The sequence below is a fragment of the Monodelphis domestica genome, chromosome 6, assembly GCF_027887165.1.
Source record: "Monodelphis domestica isolate mMonDom1 chromosome 6, mMonDom1.pri, whole genome shotgun sequence".
Taxonomy (NCBI): Eukaryota; Metazoa; Chordata; class Mammalia; order Didelphimorphia; family Didelphidae; genus Monodelphis; species Monodelphis domestica.
Window position 1 is genome coordinate 234,414,846 of NC_077232.1, and position 21,513 is coordinate 234,436,358.

The following is a 21,513-nucleotide window of genomic DNA, read 5'->3' on the forward strand; positions in this document are numbered from 1 at the left end:
GGGAAATAACATACTAACAACTGTGAATAAACAAGGGCCAGAGAGCACAAATTGGAGATGATAAGAGAGAATGGGAAACAAAAACAATGAAGAAAAATAACAAAATGGTCCCTTTCAAGAAGTTTGTATTCTACTTTATCAATACAGAATATTTTGTCATCTCAGGTGGTTTCCACAACAACCTGTGAAGTGAATAATATAAATAAGATTGGGTATTATTCTGCTTAAAAGATGGAAAAACTAAAGTGCTTTATTTACAGCCAAGGGAATTTCCTAAGATCACTCGCCTATTATTTATTGGACTCAAGACTCAAGCCCTGGTGTCTTGAGTCTCTGCTACAGAACCCTTTCAAACAGAAAATGTGATTTTTCTTCTCTATTCTAGGCTAAGCACAAGCTTTGTTTAAGGCAATGTTCTAGGCATGATAATATTGTAAGAGGCCAATGGGGATGATATCAATACATAGATTTCTAGCTGTAGCTTAGTAGTCTAGTTTGGGTCATGATCCCACAATGACACACTTGAACCCATACCCATCTATCCCTTTGTTCTTTCAATCATTCCACTTATGTTATGGTTTCCAAATGCTTCATCTCTGTAGTGCTCTCATTTTACTGCCATGATTATCATTACTGTAATTTTCTATGGAGATTTGCCAAGGGATATGATAAAATGTCATAGGTGGAAAAGTTAAACATAGCTTATTTCATTTTGTGACTTCTGAATGATATTCAAGAAACAAAGAACAGATATGATACAAAGTCATCAATGAACTTTCTTTCCTTCTTGCCCAGAAATACATGTTTGCTGAAGCACAGCCCGTCAGGAACCCCCAGTGCTATCAAGATGGCAGATGGCTTGGTGTCAGGATTCTCCCTGAAGCCCTGTGGACTTTCTAATATGGGTAATTTACTTACAAATCCACCATTCCACATAATTTCTTGGATAGAAAGCAAGGAGCACTTGGGCAGAGCATATATATACCTAATGTGGCAGGGCCCAGAGCTTTCTATTACTTGGACCAGGGGATGGATAATTCCTTTTGAATTATTAAGAGGATTATCTCTGCTTTTTTATTTTAATTCATAATTCTTTAGATATCATGAATGATAATAACATTATTAAAAACAGAGAAGGTGCAGTAAGGCCTACCCAGGGGTCTGTTTCCCCTTTTCATCAGCCCTCATTCAACATTTTTATGCTGATCCTTCTTTTCCAAAGCCATTCATTCACATCCCAAACTTCCTGGGGTCATTCTCTCAAATTCCTTCCCATTGTCAAAAGTTAACCTGGTTTTGTATGATTTCTCCAATGGGTGATAATGTAATACAAATTTCATTGCTGACAAGCAGAATGAAGGAAAGGCTTTTAGCATCGTTGTGGATTCAGAGCAGTAGAGGACTTTAGAAGCCATCTAGTCCAATTTCCTTATGTTGTAGTTAAAGAAACTGAGTCCCACAAAGCTAATGTGATTTACCTGAGGCCATAAGGTGATTAAATAGCAAAGTCAGTATTTGAACCCAGATCTTCTTATTCCAGGTACAATCCTCATTCCTTTGTAAAGAGTGATACTGATATCATATCTCAAGGGAATCTAGGGTACAAGGGATTAATGGAGGTGATGCTTGGGTGAGGGAGGTCATAGGATATGGGAGGAGAGATGTAGATGTCTGTAAGAAGAGTGACTTATTCACCTAGTATATTTTATTTTCCTTAGTAGACAGGAGGAAGGGTTGATTACCACATTCTGGAATCACACAAAGGTTAGGTAAATTTAGGGAACCAGGCTGTTTCCTCATCTGTTAATTTATTTTTTTTTTAAGAAGAGACTAAACCATGAGGAGGAAGACAGGCTGAGATCCAAAATTCATAGGGCTAAGCAAAGGTTCAAGAAGAGGAAGTTTGGAATGTATGACGGACTATGAAAAGAGAGCAAATTGGAACAAAAGTCCTAAGTTATGGCCTGATTAAAGGACAATAAGTGTGATGGTTCATTGATTGATTCACACATTTGTTGTGGCTCTTCCTCTTCTAGTACTTTAAGGGGATGGTTTTCATCCATATGTGATGGAACTGAAAGATAGGACAACAGATAAATGAGTTTTGACAGGAAAATTGTCAGCATCCCTTATATATCACTTAATCCTCAACTTCAACTTTTGCCTTTGTAATTATATCCTGAATCTTACTCAAGGCTTGGCACATAGTAGATATTTAAATACCTGTTAGTTGATTAATTATAAGATTGTCCTTGAAACAAATTAAGACATCTGAATGGAGATTTTTTTTTTTAAACCCTTACCTTCTGTCTTGGAGACAGAGGAGTGGTAAGGGCTTAGGCAATGGGGGATAAGTGACTTGCCCAGGGTCACACAGCTAGAAAGTGTCTGAGGCCAGATTTGAACCTAGGACCTCCCGTCTCTAGGCCTGGCTCTCAATCCACTGAGCTACCCAATTGCCCCCAGAATGGAGATTTTTGAGAGAAATCTGAGAGAATAGGATATTATAGGCTGCCTTTTAATTCATGCTAGGATTAAAAATCACTTAAGATCTATGACCTAAAGATAGCTATGCTTACAAGCTTTCTTCTTCAACTTTCTGGTTTGGCTCTGCAAATTTTACAATTGATCAGTACAATCATTCATTTAAGGCTTACTCTAGTGCCTCATTATGCTCTCATCCATCAAGTGAAGCTGCTCTCTCTCTCTTCAGTTACCAACAATCTCTTATTTGCTTGGTCTAATGACCTTTTCTCAATCTTCATCCTTCCTGATTTTCTGCAGTTTTTGACACTATTGATAATCCTCTCCTGGATATTTTCTCCACTCTGGGTTTCCATGCTGCTGTTCTCTCCTGATTCTCTTCCTACCTGTTTGACTGATGCGTCTCAACTATCCTTCTTGGAATTTTCATCCAGGCTATGCTCACTGACTATGAACATTCCTCCAATTCTCTATCCTTGAGCTTTCTTCATTTGTACCTCTTTACTGTCTTGCTTAGTAATATGGTTGGCTCCTTATTCAGTCCTACCTACCCTCGTCTAACTTTCAGATTTATATCCTTAAATAGTTTTTGGACATCTCAAACTGGAAATCCCATAGATATCTTAAATTCAACATATCCTAAACTAACTCAATTATCTTTCCCTCCAGGCCTTCCTTGGGGGTCTCTCTTTGCCAAAATCTTTAAAACCTCAGCATATCCACTGCTACTCATCTCACCTATTGTCTCTGCCTCTTCCAGCAAAAACCTCCTCAATATGGTTCTGCCAGGAAATCCAGAGGATAAGAAAGCATTTCAAGAAAGATGAAGTGGTCAACAATATTACATGATGCATAAAAATAGGTCATCAAATCTAGAAATTGTGAAAATAGGTCATCAAATCTAGAAATTGTGAAAATAGGTCATCAAATCTAGAAATGGTGAAAATATTAATGCTTTTAAAAAAATAATATTAATGTGGTTATGGGGAAAGTGGATAGAGAGCTATACAGTGTCTCTCACATAGTTAGCGCTTAATAAAGCTTGTTGATTTCATCAAATGTGACTTACTCATAAAAGACACTCACTCAGTTAATACTTGGTGAATCAATCAATCAACCAGTAAGTACATATTAAAGGTCGACAATATGCCAGGCACTGGGACTACAAGAACAAATGGATTCATCTCCTCTAATTAGCCTAGCTATATCCCTCTTGGAGGATTTGATGGATTTAGCCTTTGGCATTTAAGCTCTGCATAATCAGTCTGATACTGTTTTTCCTTTGAGAAAACAGTTCTTGTCAATGATTTAACTTCCATGTTTTTATTGCAATTTACAGATAGGTTTTTAGAATTGATTAGATAATGAGAAATAAATACAAATGGAATTAAGCAAAAAGTTTAATCAAAGTGATAATCAATGAACTTTCTCCTGATCAAATCTAAATTTGCTTATTGTAGGCTCTATAAACTCTGGCATTTATTTTCTTCTCTTTATTGAGTATCATTAAGTCCTAAAAGCCACAGAACTTTACTGCTGTTAGGGAGTGTGGAGATAATAATTAACATTTCCTAAGGTTGGCATGACATTTTGTTGTATGCTACCACATTTGTTCCTAACCCCTTACCCCCCCCCCAAAAAAAAAATCCTGGGATGTGTTATTATTGTCCTTAGTTTGCATATGTAGAAATTGAGGATAAGATAAATTAAGTGATTTGCCCAGGATCACATAGTGTCTGAATCAGGATATGAATTCAGGTCATACTGACCCTAAATCCCATGCTAACCCACCCTGTCACCTCACTGCCTTATCTTAATTACATTCAATTAATAAGTTATAGAATAGTTCAAGGATCCATAACTTCATCAGTGTGGGTATTTCCTCCATTAATGATGAATATGACATCTTCTTTCTTAGTATTTAGCCTATAGTTTGCTGCTTCTAAAAAATCTATCACCTAATGGCTTAAATCTCTCTGAATTTGTATAGCGCAGTCCATACTTCAAGCCTTTCCAGATCAGAAGAAACTGGCAATTCCTGGCTTTTGCCATCGAAGTCAAGGTTTCACATCATGATGAGGCACTTAGAGAAGAAGTCAGTGAAGAATCATGACTAGCTGTAGAAAAATAGCTCAAAGTAAATAATAATCCATATTCGCCAGTGCCTGGACTATGGATCTGACTAATACAAAGGAGGACTGAGTATGTGACAGACAGTCTATGGAATAATTTGTTCTTTTTCTGAATTTTAGATAGGATTGAGAGAAAGGTGGGGATTAGCAGATATTGGATCAGTGTTCTATTATTCCTGGAAAATCTGCCTACCTTAGATATTTAAGAATGTGCTTGTTTTGCAAATATGAATGACTGTCTTCTTTTAAATGGAATAATTAACATGAAGAAATATTTCTAGTTGCAGCCTAGACCATTAGAAAGAGCAGTAGCCTTGGAATCAGAGAATGTAGAGTAAAATCCTATTTGTCCTGATGTTTAGTTTCTATAGGACATTGAGCAAGTCATTTAAATTTTCTAGTCCTCAGTTTCCTTATAAACTGAGATGGACCTCATGGCCTCTCCAGTCTCTTCTCAGTCTAGATCTGATTTTTTTTTTAAAGACTGTCTCTCCATCTTGTTTCAGATAAAAGTACAGGCAATACATGGCTTGGTCCTACTTTTAATTAGCAAATAACTTTTGAAGTGTTTTATTTCCAACTGGGGTCAATTTGCTCCTCCCTAGGCAACCTAAAGGACTTCCTATTCCCAGGGGCTCAATTACTAATTAATGCCAAACTTAATGTGGACACCCACATCTTCATGGCCCACTGTAATTCCACATCCTGAGGTTGAGAAATCTATTGGCCTCACCTTACTCAGTAACTGGAATTATAGACACAGACCATTACTTCTAGCCCAACCTCTGATCCTAAGAGAACTGAGTTTCAAAGGAAGAGTGGATTAATGTTATAACTCTTTTGCACAATAACGCCAACAGATAATAATCAATAAATTTCAATATTATTAGTTATGAACTAATACATTAATTAAAAAGCATTTATGTGCTAAGTACTGTGCTAAGGTTCTGGGAATATAAACAGAACAAGAAGAAAGTCCATGATATCAAAGACTTACATTCTAATTGGAAGAGAAAACACATAGAGAAGTACATATCAGCAGGGTCCATAGCCATGTTGGGGAACCTATGGCATGTATGCCAGAGGGGGCTTATCCCCTCCCCCTCTCCACACCTGCCTGAGGACATTTCTTGCATCACCCACCCCTCTGCCCAGCAACCCAATGGGAGCACTTCCTCCCTCCCCTGTCTGTGGTAAGGTGGGGGGCTCACATGTACCATGAGGGTTGCAATTTGGATACTCAGTCTCGAAAAAGTTCGCCATCACTGGTCTATAGGAAGGTTCAAAGGTCTTAGATATACAAGGTGAATCAAGACCTAGAAATCTTTCAGATGCAGCAGTAAGTCTGCTCTGAAATGTGAAGAGTGTGGAGGAGACTGACATCTCCACTGCGAAGGTCAGCGTGAGATGAAGAATTCTCTAGCTGGGATGGTGGTCAGAGTCTGGTGAAGAAAGGAAAAGAGGAAGGTTGGGATTGGGGTTTGGATGACTTATGTTGGGAAGGGGAGAAGATGGTCCCCTGCCCAGCAACATGAAACACAGCATGTGGAATGCTGAGTCGTGATTTATATTTGTGCTTTCACAGGTTGCTCAACGACTATTTTTCAACATCTCTCATTTTCTGGTGAAAATGTTGGCAGTGTGATTGCCCCAGATCGTTCTGTATGCCGTACTATTTGTACCTACCATCCTAATTGCTTATTTTTTACATTCTATACAAGCAATTGGCATATAGAATCACAAAGGTATGTGGGATTTCAGTTATTATTTTATAACAAATTTTATAGTTCTCATTTTTTAGAGATTGTCTCTTTTGAAAATAGTGATTAGTGCTGTGAATAGATGCCTGGCCTTACAGTTATGAAACTCTTATATGACTGTGTGCCAGGGACACGAAACCAGTTGCTAGCTATGTGTTCCTGAGTAGGTCTTTTAGCTTTCCAAGGCCTTAGGCAATTTTTTTTAGACTGCAAACTATAAACAAATTTCTAACCCACATTGTGGCCTGGAGTTATTATAACTTGAGTTCCCTACTCTCATGAAATCACAGGGTTGAGTCAAAAGCTTTCTACAACAAAATTCTTTGAGCAGCAGAACATGTTGGAAGCTTAGTTAGGAGAAGAAGTCCTTCAACCGAAGTCCTTGATTTCTCTTTTTCCAAACCCAATTATCTCAGTAAAGCCTTTATTTGAAATCAGTGTCAAAGTCTACTTATCTTCTGTCAACATTACAAAGTTCTAGTCCTTAAAGTGCCTCAGGTCACAATTAAAAAAAAGAATAATAATCCCTCTGTCACTGAAGAAGAGCTGTATTTTAAGTGCTCTCATACTGACTTACCTAGTGTTTCTCATGCTCTTTTCAATTTCCTTGTAGAAATATGTGTTTTCTTATGACATCAAACAGTGGAAAACCAAGTTCTAAAATACCACAGGACAATGCTGAGTCAGGATATAGTCTTCTAAACTGCGAGGATGTGACTGGTAATGTGGTACAATAAGAAAACAATAAATGATGAGTCCAAGTACGTTGAAGGAGTTAGACTGGATGGTTGACAAGGTTATTGTGTGGTGTAGAGGCTTGGGAAGCTATGTACTGGTACATAGAAAGATTAGGTTTGTAGGATGAGCTGTTTGAAGGTGGAAGAGATTATCCAGTCTCAACCCTTCATCTTACACATGAGTAATTGAGGTATTAAGGTGTTAAGGACCTTGACGAGGGTCACACAGATTATAAGTGTCCGAAACAGCATTTGAATTCAGTCCTTCCTGGTTCTAGTTCACTACCTTTGAATACTAACTGTCATGTAACCATGATAAGTCACTTAATTTTTCTGAACACCCACTTTCTCATTTGCAAAACGGAGATAATATTTGTAGAGAAAAACAACATGGATAAGTGGATGGAGAGATGGTTTCAGAATCAGGAAGTCCTGCATAAAAGATCTGCCTCTGATTTTTACTAGCCAGGTGGCTCTGGGCAAGTCCCCTAACTTTTCAGTGTTCCTTATAAACTTTCAGAACTGGAGCTGATCTCTATTGGTGGGAATAAGTTCCTTATACTAGCAAAATGAAGGAGTGGGAAGGGAGGGAGGGATAAAAGAAGGAGTCAGAAACAGAGAGAGGGGGGAGAAATAGAAAAAGGGAGACAGAGAAGTAAAGAAAGAATGAGAGAGAGAGAAAAGAGAATTAGAGTCAGAGAGAGGGAAGGACAAAGGGAGAGATAGAGAGATAGAGGGAGCATAGTGGGGGAAGGGAGAAAAGACAGAGTAAGAGACCAGAAGAAGAAATAGAGAAATATACGGGGGGGGGGAGGGGAGAGAGGGAGAGAGAGAGAGAGAGAGAGAGAGAGAGAGAGAGAGAGAGAGAGAGAGGAGAGAGAGAGATCTGGAGTCAGGAAGACCTAAGTTCAAATCTTCTTTCAGATTCTTATTATCTGTGTGACCCTGAGCAAGTCACATAACTATTCTTTGTATCAATTTTATCATTTGTAAAAATGGGGATAATAATAATATCTATCTCCCAGTGCTGTTGTGAGGATGAAATAGGATATTTGTAAAACACTTTGCAAGTCTTAAGGTGTTCTATAAATGCTAGCTTTTATTATTTGTGTGTTTTCCAGGGCTCAAGTCTTTGACTAGTAGAGTTCAATGCCATTGGAATTTTTATCATGGTATGGACTTTGAAGGGGATAAGTTGGAAGATGTCTATGTTCATGGGCCTGAAGCTTGTCAACAAAGTTGTACAAACACAATCCGATGTCAGTTTTTTACATATACAAGCCTCAGAGGAGAATGCAAGGAAGACAAGTATGACTGATTTTCTTTTTGAAAACTAGTAAACAAAATTCTTGCATTTATTTACCACTTATCCAAGCTAATATCTTTTAAAAAACACCTTTTTCCCTTTTCTTTTCCTCTTCCCTTCTTCTTCCCTTCCCTTCTTCCTTCCTTCATTCCCCTCTTTCTTTCTTTTTTCTCCTTCCTTCCTTCCTTCCTTCCTTCCTTCCTTCCTTCCTTCCTTCCTTCCTTCCTTCCTTCCTTCCTTCCTTCCTTCCTTCCTTCCTTCCTTCCTTCCTCTTCTACGAATCTTTCTAGGTGTAAATGTTCCTTAAAAATATCTTCAGATGGTGCCCCAACTAGAATAATACATGGCACAGAAGGTATTTCTGGTTATACTTTAAGACTATGTAAAACTCCAAGTATCTCTGGTAAGTAAAGTCTTCATTTTTCCTTCTTACTGTAATGAGGTATCTTGTTATATTCTAATTCAATTAATCCCTATCTTTTGAATGTACCCACTGTTTTGAATTATCTTGAGAGTGAAGGTTCTCAGCTTTATTAATTAGATCATTCTGGGCACTGGTTTCAACATTTCTCATCATCTGAAGACTCAAGTATAATTTCAAATTCTCATTGTGTGACCTTGAGCAAATCATTCTCCCCCAAGATGAAGTTTTCTCATCTATAAAATGACAATAATTAGACTTGCACCATCTCTCAATTGTTGTCAGTCTCAGATGAAATAATGTAGATAGAATGCTTCACCACTTTCTATGCTATGGAAATGTTATTTGCATATCACCTCTCATTGCCATTGTGATTCTTTCTAGTTTGCCCAACATTCACTGGAAGAATTGTTGGAGGAAAGCCATCTTCTCTGAAAGAATGGCCATGGCAAGTCTCCTTACAAGTCAAACTGAGAACACAGAGTCATGTATGCGGAGGCTCAATCATTGGGGACCAGTGGGTCTTAACAGCAGCCCATTGCTTTGATGGGTGAGTACCAACTCTGTTGAGATTCAAATAGAAGGGGGAGGAATATTGGGGAATGTTTTGCTATTACCATGTTGGTTCCATAGGAATTATTTTCCTTCTTCCCTTGGCTTCATATTACCTGCTATTCAGGTTTAAATGTGTACCAAGCTGAATACATCTTAGCATATTTTAGAGAATTGATTTACATTTTACATGCAATATAACATGGTCCCATTAACTTGGATTAATTGGGGGAGAAGGAAGGAAGGAAGAAGGGGACAATCTGTATAACTGAAAATTCTACAAAAAGAGGAGGTATTTTCAATAAGTTAAGCAACAATAAAGTTTTCCCATAGTAAAATGTTATTCATGCCATTATTGACAGCTCCTTTTAGAGCAGAGCCTTAGACATCTTCCCAAAAGCAATGAATGCACTGTCAAGACAAGCAATAAGGACTTCTGCTGGACTGTGTTAAAGATGCTGTAACTTAACACATTTCAGATGGATTTCATTGCTTTTAGTAGCTTTGTCATCCAGTGGTTAGAGCTCTACATTTGGAGATAGATCTGTGTTCAAATATCTCACACTGGGCAATTCCCTTACCCACTTTTAGCCTCAATTTCCTTGTATATATATAAAATGGAGATTCCAATAATACTTGCCTTTCAGGGTTGCTGTGAGAATCAGCCCACATGTCAATCAACAGATAAACATTTACCAAGCTCCTGCTTTGAGCTCAGTACTGGGGTTACAAAAGAGAGGCAAAAGATAGTTCTTGACCTAAGGAACTCCCTATCTAATGGGGGAGACCAAAAGTAAATAAATAGATACAAACAATCTACATATGGGACAAAATGGAAATAATTAAAGGAGGAGAGGCACTAGAATTAAAAAGGATGGGACAGGCTTCCTGAAGAAGGTAGGATCAAATGAGAAAATATAAGTTTAAACCATTTTTATCAACCTTAGGGTACTCTATAAATGCTAGGCAGCTGCTCATTTACCATGACATCAGATATTGAGGACTGCTGCCATTGGCAGAAATAGGGTACCTAAAATATGATACAGAAAAAACCAGTTGTAGTTTTTTTTTCTAATTAAATTATACAATTTCCAAAAGGAAATGAAAAGGAGTTGATTAAAATATGTCGAGGTCATAACATGTTGAAAGGCTGATTGTTTTCCTAATTTGGGGGAAGGGAGGTGACAGAAAGAGATGAAAGGTCATATCAGAGTTTTAAATTGGGGAGTAAACAGGGCATTTTGAACTTTTAAGTATTTTTTACATAGATGTCTCTCTCTCTCTCTCTCTCTCTCTCTCTCTCTCTCTCTCTCTCTCTCTCTTTTTAACCTCTAGCCTATCATCACCTGATATTTGGAGAATTTATTCTGGCATTTTAAATCAATCAGAAATACAGGCAGACACTCCTTTCTCCAGAGCAAAGGAGATTATTATTCACCATCAATATGAAATTTCAGAAATAGGACATGATATTGCCATAATAAAGCTTGACACTCCCTTGAATTGCACTGGTATGTAGACTGTTCACCACAAAGTTGTCTATTTGAGTTTTCTATATTTAAATTTTGCAATACTTTGCATAAGGCTATATAAATGGAGATTTTTGAATCTTTGACTTCATTAATAATTTCTGCATTAGCTATAGATTTTCCAGCTGAGGTTAAAAATCCTCTCTGGAGCCATAGCATACCGACTGAGTGACAAATGCCAAAAGCATATCTAGACTCTGTATAAATTGTTGCCTTTTTATCCTTGGCAATTATACAGGCATGTTTCAGGGCTACGAGTTCTGCCCATTGAGCACTAATATTAGAGGGCAGTAAAGCTGACCACTCAGTGGCAAATTCTGTGACTAGAGCAGCTCCAGTGTAGCATATGCCATCCCTCATAAAAGAACCATCAGTAAATAAGACTAGATTTGGGTTGTCTAAAGTGCTGTCCAAGAGATTATCTTGAGGCTTTTCTGCCATGGACTAGTGTCCATGTCCACAATACTAGTTGTGTTTCACAACTATGTAATGGTCCTCCTGAAGTAAATCTAGTAAATCTGGAAGCAAGGTGGCAGGGTTGAGAGTTGTACAATGTTTTAAAGTTATATTTTCATTGAACTCCTTTCCTGACAGCCTTTGGATTTTGGTGTAGGAAATTTTAATTGCTTCTGTTCTTTATAGGAAAGAAAGTCTTGTTTCCAACCAAAAAAAAATCTTCCAGCATAGTAAGCTATAGATTATTTTCAGTTGGAAATATCAGCCTGAAATATGATATATCATAAATTATTAAGATTAAATCCAGATTATATACTCCAGATATCAGAAAGGCACAATGCTGTCCTTGGGTGGTAGTCTCAAACATAGAACCTTATCAACTTGTCATTTGGTATTACACTTAAATGGAGACACTGATACCATCAGTTTAGGGCTAATAAGCATTAATTAATTAAAATTCATTAAATAATTAAGCACCTGATGATATGATTGGGGTAATATTGGATTAGAGGGTAAGAGGTTGATTTGGAGGCATGCTATGGGGTATCATATTCTAAATAAGGTTTAAGAAGTAAGAAATTAAAATTTTTCCCAATGGTAAACTAGAGCTTTTGGGTAGTCAGGAAGCACTCAGCAATTTCTAATCTCCATAATGCCCTGAGATGATAAATTTCCTATTTCCTATAATCATTTCTAATGCATTACTGGGTATTTAACAGAAAGGGGAGAGATCTCATTCTTAGGGTTTCTATAGCAGGATAGAGCATATGCAATGTCTAAAAAATCAGAATTTTTTCTTGTTCTCTAACCAAATTCTAATATAACAATTACAATCCAGATTCCCAAAGTTCGATCTGCTTGCCTTCAGAAGAAAATACATATCAGGACTGCTGGGTGACTGGATGGGGTTATACCCAGGAAAAAGGTAAGGAGTGATGTTTTAAAAAAGATGCTCATGAAGAGGGCCTCAGTTGTAAAATGAAAGAACATTTTTAAAAATCTGGGGCAATTCAGAGGAGTCAGGCCCTAATCTAAAAGCAAATGAGAGGCAACATGGGGCAGTGGTTAGAGGGTTAGCAGTGGAGTGGATTCCATAAGACCTGGGTTTGAGTGTTTCTTATGATATTATATATGTAATAAAGGGGCTTGTATGTGGGGAGAGAGGAGAGGGAGAGAATAGAGTCTTCCCTCCCTCAAGGCAAGACCAGAGAGAGGAGTTGATATTGATTTTGGACTAAGAGGTAGGAGGGTGAGTCTGTCCTTATCTCCCTCCCCCCCTTTCATTCCTCTCTAATGATGGATCCTCACTAAGCCTCCCCTCAATAGCAAGCTTCTTATTCGAGGGAGAGAGAGATCACTTATCTCCCCTCTTAGCTATAACTGCCCTTCACTCAGTCTTGAGTGAATTAGAATTTGGTAATAAGTTTATTCTAAACAACAGGGATGAAGGATAAGGTTGAACTAGCTGGTAGATTAGGGTCAGGAGGGAAGAGGGAAAAGAGATCCCTAGCAAGCTAAACTCTTCCCCCCAAAGTTAGGCAACCCAGGTTTGGTGGTCTGAGCCCCTGAGAGGTTCAGAGTGTGGAAGCCTGGCTTTTGACACCACACTGCAGGTATCTTCAAGTTCAGGGTAAAGGGAGATTGTGATAAGTCTTCTTATGGACTCCTTTTCTTTCCAAGTCTCTGTCCACTTGTTGTTTTGGGAGGATTGTGATCAGTTTCAGGGAAGGAAAGATTTCTTGTATCAGGATCCAGTCAAAAGTGGACCTTCTCTTTGCCAGTCTCAAAACAGAGAGAACAGACCAACTGACTCCTTCTGGGTTGTTCCCTTTCCCAAGGTTCCAAACCTTCTCAACCCATCCCCTCTTACTGCTGATGAAATCTTTGCAGTCTCTCCAGGCTTTTTCCATTTCAAAAGTCTCTGAATTTTCTCTCCCACATATATTATCATTATATATTATATATGTTTCTAAAATTATACACATGCATGAATATGGATACAAACATAAAATCACATATTATACATATATATGTACATATACAAATAGGTATATATGTGTAGGAATGTGTGCATACTGTCTTGTTAGTCAGCAAACATTTTGCCTGTCAATTCTTGAAGCAATTCTCTACCAGAATAAAGGAGAGAAAGGAATATGCAGATATGTGTTGGTAGAAGGAGTTTCTGCCCTGGTCATTCTTGCATCAGTGAATCACAGGTAGAGATTTAAAAAAATAAAATAGGAATATACTTCCATTCATTCAAAAGCTATTTGCCCTTTGCATAATCTTATCAACCTCTTCTTTATTTTAAATTTCTTTGATATATGTATCAGCAGAATTAATATGGTATTTGGAGGTTTGCATTATGTTTTACACTTATTAAATCATTTGATCCTCAATGCAGTCCATGAGGTAATCTGTCAGGCAGTCAATAAATATTTCTTAAGTACCTACCATATGCCATGGACTATGATAATTACTGTGGATTCAAAAAGTTCAAAGTCAGTTCCTGCCCTCAAAAAACTGACTCTCTAATGGGGAGAGGAAAAGCAAATAAATCTGTGCAAACAAGGTGTATACAGGAAAAATAGTAGTTGTAGTTTCAGAATAAATGTCAGAGGCAGGATTCAAGCCTAGCTCTTGTTGTTGATCAGTCCTCCAGATAGCACAATGGATAGAACACTGGGTCTGGAGACCTGAATTTAAATCTAGTTTCAGACACTTAGTACCTGTGAGACTCGAATAAATCACTTAACCTCTCTTTGCCTTAGAGTCTTTATCTTTAAAAATGAGAGTAATAAGCATCTACCTCCCAGCCTAGTTATTGTGAGGATAAAATATTTGTTAAGCACATAGTAGGCACTATAGAAATGTTAACTATTACTATTATGTAATATCATATATTATAATTATAATTCTATTTTATCACTTCACCTAGTCTTTGAGCTCCATGAAGGCAGGGATGGTCTGATTACCTTTTCTATTTCTCCTTGTGCCTAACACAAGGCTTTGGAAACTATAGGTGCTTGCTTTAATGTATATTAAATCAATGACTCATTCCAACTCACATGTTTAAAGTTCCCACTGTGAGAGGAAGGACTTGCTATTTATTTAGTTTCACTTAAAGATCAGGGTTACATAAGGCTTTCAAGTCTGCTTACTTCAATATTTCAAAATAGTTGTGATTTGGAGGAAATTACTGAGCCTCTCTGTATCTTAGTTCCTCAGCTGATGAATAAGGGAGTTAATGTCCTCTAAGGTCCCTTCTTGGTCTATATTTATGAGCTTTATCTGGTTTGAAATGCACTCTGAAGTTTTGCGAGCTACTTGTAGCCTGCCAGCCTTTAGTTTGACACCTCTGATTTAGTCCAACACCCTCATTTAATAGATGAGGAAATGAAGACTCAGAATGGTGAAATAATCTTTTAAGATCACAAATAAATATCAGATGTGGTACTTGGAGAGAGAGGTGGGGGAGAGAGGGAGAGAATGAGAGGGGGGGGAGGCAGAGAAAGAAAGAGAGAGAGAGAGAGAGAGAGAGAGAGAGAGAGAGAGAGAGAGAGAGAGAGAGTGAGAGAGTTCTCCACTTTATCATTCAGAAGTATGCTGGAGTTGGTTTGAACTGCCTCACAAGAGCCTATGGTTAAATTTTCACTATGGGCATTTACATCTCAAAAAGCAGTAAACAATAGGAATCAGAGCTTGATTTATTGTTTTGTTGATTGTCTAGATTTAAGAAAGTTATGGAGGAAATATTAATAATGCAAATTCAACTTAAATTGTGTTGGACAATTTCTCCTCCAGAGAGCGAGTTGTTAAATATTTACTAGCACATCATTCATTGATTCTGCTGGAGGCAGAGGTTGGTAAGAAAGGGAGAATGGAAAGAAAGTTTGGCTTGGATTATTTTTATTTGAATAATACAGAACTAGAATGTGAGATTATAGACAGTAAATGAAAATGATGAGCTTAGAAGTTCTGTGTCAGGATTTAGACCATGGGTAATTATGATGAAGGATAACCATCCCTGACTCCAGGTGTTTTTACCAGCTGTCCCTTATGCCATGCCTGGAAGGCTCTCCCTCCTCATCTTCAAATCCTGTCTTCTTCAAGTCTTAGCTGAAATCCTACCTTCTGCATGAAGCTATTCTTGATCTCACTTAATGCTGGTGTCTTCCTCCTTTTGATTATTTTCTGTCTATATTGTACATAGCTTGTGTGCCTGGCACTTAGTAGGTATTTAGTAAAATTCCTGTTGACTGGACTTCTGGATCACATGTATGATGACATCAAAAGTTAAGCCACAAAAACCTGGTTTACCAACTTCTAATGTCCAGGTTTTACCCAAAGGGCCTGAATAGAGAATTCCAAACTCTAATTTTGTTTCCACCTCTCATTCTTTTTTTATACTAATTTCAATATTCTTTTTATTTTGTTAGGTGAAATTCAAAATACCCTCCTGAAGGCTAATATTCCCCTAATATCTAATGAAGAATGCCAGAAAAAGTACCTACAATATAAAGTAACAGATCACATGATCTGTGCTGATGATAAAGAAGGGGGTAAAGATTCTTGTAAGGTAAAAAAAAAATCTATTATATGTATATTGGCAATCTGGGAGGCACTGCTAAGCAAAAGCATTCAACTAGGTGGAGCATTGGATATAGCACTGAGCCCAGAATCAGGAAGACTGGAGTTCAAAATCCAGCCTCAAACACTAATTGAGTGATCCTGGATGAGTCATTTAATCTCTGCCTCAGTTTCCTCAATTATAAATATGGAAAATAACAGCATCAACATAAGTCATTGTGAAGATCAAATAGGATAATACTTGTAAAGCACTTAGCATAGTGCTCAATAAATGCTTATTTTCTTCTTCCCTTCCCTCAGAGTTGAAAGAATGATGTGAAGAAGTATAGGTTGGAATCGAAAGGCTCAATATGAGATCATGTAGTCCAAAATGCACATTTTAAAAATGAGGAAACTGAGGTTCAGACAATTTAAGTGGCTTCCTCAGGGTCTCCTAGGTCTTAAGTTATAAAACTATAATCAATTTCACATTAAAAACTAGGCTATATGACTGTCCCATTTCCTTTAAATGTCCATATCTATTTATCATTGAAATCATACATAGGCCAAAGTTCTCAGATGCCCTGTGGATATGATTAAATGAGAGAATGTACAAAAGGTAATAGTTTTATGAACCTTAGAATTGAATAACTATTTCAGCTATGATGATGATGATGATGATGATGATGATGATATAAGACTGGACTCTATTTAGATTCAAATATAATAGAAACTAGATTCCTTTTTCATCATTGTTGATCTCATCTCTATAACAGAGGAACTTGGTTATTGATTAAGACAGGGAAATAACAAAAGAATAAAAAACATTACATAGAGCTATTCTCTTTCCTGAAGTCATGTCCATAGGGACTTAAAATAATTTGACACTTTTTGATGGATAAGTACTTGTTGAAGATTTTTCCCTTGCACTAGAATTGAATTGAATTATTTGCTGTTAAATGTGTATCCTACTGAAGAAGTGGACTGGGCCACTCTCTAAGCCCAATTTGGCTTTGTCAAATATTTTGCTAGGATCTCTGAAATGCCTAAGAGGCAGCTAGAGTAGCTAGGTGGTGAAGTGGAAAGAGCATTGAGCCTGGAGTCAGGAAGACCTGGGTTCAAATCCATCCTCAGATAATTACTGGCACACAGTCCCTGGGCCAGTCATTTAATCCCTGTTTATCTTAATTCAAATGAAATGGTAAACCACTCTAGTATTTTTGCCAAGGAAACCTTGTGGACAGTATTGGTGTGCTTTGGTTGAATACTACTAGATAACAAAAATACAATACCAGACCCCATCCCTAGCATATCTGGGTAGACCCTCATCCTTTCTTCAAGTCTATCAACTTTGTACCCCATTAATGAATGTTCATGAAATGGATCCAATGGAGTGGTAGGTGGTCAGGAGAAATGAGATTGGGCAGTAGGCAGAGGAGAGAGTGTGAGGAAAGGTTTGTAGTCAGGAAAGGGGTGAGGCGGTCATCTTCAGAAACAGGTGCCCATTGGTAGGAGGTAAGATATCTTTGAAAGGTTAAAAATGGAATTTTATTATGATAATTTTTAGGGATACATGTGACATTTCCTCATAAAGAAAACCCCTTAATAAATAGAACCTTTTGGTACATTATCACCCCCAAATAGTCCTGGGGACAGCGAGGTGGCACAGTGACTAGAGTGCCAGGACTTGGAATCAAATTTCACCACAGACTTTTCCAAGCTATGTGATCCTGGACAAGTCACTTATCCCTGTTTGCCTAGCCCTTGCCATTATGTTTTAGAGTTGTTATAAAGATAGAAAGCAAAGATTTTTAAAAAATCAATTCAGTCAAAAATCTCTTGTGTTTAAATGAGTTCCATAGCAACTAAGATTACATGGAGATGTTAAAGTATTATAATAAGCACAAGACTGGGAAAAGGTGCTTAGAACATTACTGTGTGAAAGCTTTTCAATGTTCAATTATTTGTTTATTGGGGCATACAGTTATATTGTGTTTTTGAAACTCATATTGACCATTAGGTTTAGCATTCATCAATAAGTTAATCAAGTACCAATAAGTAAAGAGTACATATATGAATGGGCTTAAATGTCTGACTACAGAAACCATATGTGAACTGACTTGGAAGCCATCTCTCTCAAACTTTTTCCATTTTGTCCTTCTACCCTCTGTGACACAGGGAGATTCAGGTGGTCCCTTGTCTTGTATTCATAATGGAAAATGGAAGCTAGTTGGCATCACCAGCTGGGGAGATGGGTGTGGTCAAAAGGATCACCCAGGGGTTTACACCAAAGTGACTGCATATTTGGACTGGATCCTGGAGAACACCCGAAACTGAGTGACTTTCCTTGATAAGGCTGTCTTCTTATGAATGGTAACATTAGCGAGGCTGTAAGAGTCTTTTACAAATAGTCTGACTATAAGATGTAACAACTCATTTGGAAGACTGTCTCCACCCCACCCAGCCCTTTTCTCCTTTGGGATCATCAGAATCAGATCTGAATGTCTCTAATGTTTATGAATTAGCTGTCACCACAATAAGAAAGTCAGCGTTTTGTTTTGATTTTGGTTTATTTGGGTATAGTAAAAATGGCTTTCTCATATTGGGATCACCTTATAAACAGCACATAAAAGTTTGGAGAAATGTGACTTCCTCGTTTTGTGGCTAGTGTTTTAGATGGCTTGCAGAGAGTGGGGACCTTCTTCATGGTAGAGAGGGGTGGCTACCAGTGGGTCTGGGGCTCCTCTGCTTCTATTTTTCTCCTTTTTAAAATTAAAGTTTTATTACACCATTTATCCTGTGTATATATGGGTACATGATTTGGGGTTTAGGCTTTAAAAGATCTCTCCATACCAAAAATGAAGAGTGTGGAAATAGGTATCAAGTGACAACATTTGTACAACCCAAAGGAATTGCTTGTCAGCTCTGGGAGGGGTGAGGGAAAAGGAGAGGGAAAGAAAATGAATCATGTAAACATGGAAAAATATTTTAAAATGAAAATTAATTTTAAAAAAGAAATTAAATTAAATTAAAGTTTTATTTTTTTGTTAATAGAAATCTATTTTCTCTCTCTCTCACCACCTGCCCCATTGGGGAGAAAAGAAAAACAAATTCCTTGCACAAATATGCATAGTCAAACAAAACAAATTCCCTCACTGACTGTGTTCAAAAAACCTGTCTCCTAATGCACTCTGAATCTATTTATTACCGGTCCATCAGGAGGTGGATACCATGTTATATGACCGGGCCTTTGGAATCATGGGGAGTCATTATGTGGATCAGAGTTTTTATGGCTTTCAAAGTTGTTTGTTCTTAATGGTGCTATTTTGGATGAATTGTTCTTATTCTGCTCCTTTCATTCATTAGACATTCATAAAATATATAAACAATTTACAGAAAATTGCTCTTTTTCATAATATTAATGGTATGGTATAAATATTTATCTGCTTCCTTTGCTCTGCATCAGTTCATGCAAGTCTTTCCATGTTACTTTGAAATAGTTGTGGCATAAGAAAGTGGGAAAGGATTACTTCAAAGTCACATGGAAAGACTTGCATGAAATGATGCAGAGTGAAGGAAGCAGACAAAATAATTTATACTACACGTGGACATCACATTCGTATATCACAATTTGTTCGTCATTTTCCAGTTGATGGATGATTCCTTCATTTCTTGTTTTTTGCCACCACAAAAGAGTCTACAGACTCTTCTGTCCAGAAAGATGCTCTTTTCCTCTTTCTTTTATCTCTTTTTATATATAGGGATAGCATTAGGATGGAAGGCTCAATGGGCATGCACTATTCAGTAACTTTTCATGAATAATTCCAGATCATTTTATTCACAAATTCACCAATAGAGCATCAATGTGCCTGATTTGCTACAGTCCCTTCAACATTTTTCAGTGCCTCAGTCTCTTTATTTCTAAAAGTATGATGGGATTTGAGCAATAGGTGGTATCCTTAAATTATGAATGAGCAGAGTTGCTTGCATGGTGACCTTTTCATACTCCAAAGGAGATAAAGTCCTAGAACTATGAGGCCAGTGACTATGCAGGACAGAAATGTCTTCTTAAAGTGCTGTGGCTTCATTGTGCTGTCTACAAATTATAGTAAAGAATTTATTATTTTCCTGGTAGCCACAGAAATTCTTAGTATCAGGGAACTTAAATGGGGGTAATTGAGCTCTCTAATACTAATGGCAAGACACTTTTAAAGTGTAAAATGTTGCCTCAGAGGTTACATATAGTTTGGGGAATAGGAATGGGCAATGTAAATCTTTAGATAATGCAGAAATGTTTCAGGTTTTTAATTTGTAAAAATTGGGATAACATTGCCTTAAACATAATAAACACTATATAAATGTTAACTATAATTATTAGTGTATGAAATGGTTTTTATGGTCTCCTATATTTCTTTTACCCCAACTGATTGCAAATGGCTGAACAGAAGTGTACTGAATTATTTTCCTTCATTTCTTCTCTCTCTCTCTCTCTCTCTCTCTCTCTCTCTCTCTCTCTCTCTCTCTCTCTCTCTCTCTCTCTCTCTCTCTCTCCCCCCCTTCCTTCTTTCCTTTCATTCTTCCTTTTCTATTTGTTTGGTTTTTATTTTTACATCCTATGATGCACATAAAAAGGAAAGGAGAAGTGGCTTAAAGTCAAGCAGATGATGAACCTAGAAGTCTGCATAATTCTCCAAAGAGAGAAACAATCAGAAACTGAATGATCAAGAGAGTTGGCAGAAGGAACAATTAACTGACAAAAACAAACAGGAATCTTGGTGCCCATAATAAATCAAGAACAAGATGTCACTATCTCAGCCTGTAATTGAGAGTTGGAACTTTGACCTGGGTTATTTTTCAGTTAAAGAAAAATATGGGGCTATGGCATTCTTTTATCTCCAGTTTGTGTCTGATGTTTATAAACCACATTTGACCTGACTTTTGGAGAGCTAATGAACACTTTGATTCCTTTTAATTAAAACAATGGAATTATAAGGAAAAAATAGGGCTCCCCCCTTCTAAAATCCAAACTTCAGCCCTTTGTGTTAGTCCTGATGGGTCTTTATAACCATAGTTCAATATTTTCCTGTAAAAATTCATTTTCATGAATTTCTATAACTGAAAAGAATCTGTGCATACTGCTGGTAGGAAGCCTCAATGCCAAAACCCCAAGAGGGAGAATAGAGACCATCCAGTTGAACCCTTTCATTTTGCAGAGGAGAAAACAAGCTAAGGGCCAGTCAGACAAATAATAAGCACCAGAGGTAGAATTTGAACTGGGGTCTTCTAATTCCAATGTAATTACTCTCTAGTCTTCTAACACTTAACTCCCTCTTCCTTGTTTTCTATTTTCCAGCAGCAGCACCAAGCTTCCTGCTTGTTCCTTCTCACAGAGGACATTCCCTATCTGGACTTCAGGCCGGAGTATTCTTCTTCCTTACTTCTGTTTCCTGGCTTTCTTCGAGATGTAGTTGAAATCCCACCTTCTGCAAAATACTTTTCCCATTCCCCTCAACTGCTAGAACCTTCTCTGTGAGATTATCTTCCATTAAAATTCTACCTACTTGGTT

The 21,513-nt window shown here is 37.4% G+C and overlaps 1 protein-coding gene across 2 annotated transcripts in view; it reads left to right on the plus strand.

Moving 5' to 3' along the window:
* LOC100013981 (plasma kallikrein) overlaps positions 1-21,513 on the plus strand; it is a 29,501-nt gene extending 7,988 nt beyond the window's left edge. The window contains exons 6-16 of one of the 2 annotated variants that reach the window (XM_007496031.3): positions 796-905; positions 6,202-6,361; positions 6,990-7,096; positions 8,235-8,421; positions 8,710-8,822; positions 9,225-9,390; positions 10,728-10,903; positions 12,216-12,302; positions 15,817-15,956; positions 18,125-18,319; positions 21,300-21,513. In XM_007496031.3, coding sequence (XP_007496093.1) covers positions 796-905; positions 6,202-6,361; positions 6,990-7,096; positions 8,235-8,421; positions 8,710-8,822; positions 9,225-9,390; positions 10,728-10,903; positions 12,216-12,302; positions 15,817-15,956; positions 18,125-18,283 — 1,405 coding nt within the window. In that variant the 3' untranslated portion in view covers positions 18,284-18,319; positions 21,300-21,513. The remainder of the gene's footprint in view (positions 1-795; positions 906-6,201; positions 6,362-6,989; positions 7,097-8,234; positions 8,422-8,709; positions 8,823-9,224; positions 9,391-10,727; positions 10,904-12,215; positions 12,303-15,816; positions 15,957-18,124; positions 18,320-21,299) is intronic. The other variant, XM_007496030.3, reaches the window with a different exon arrangement.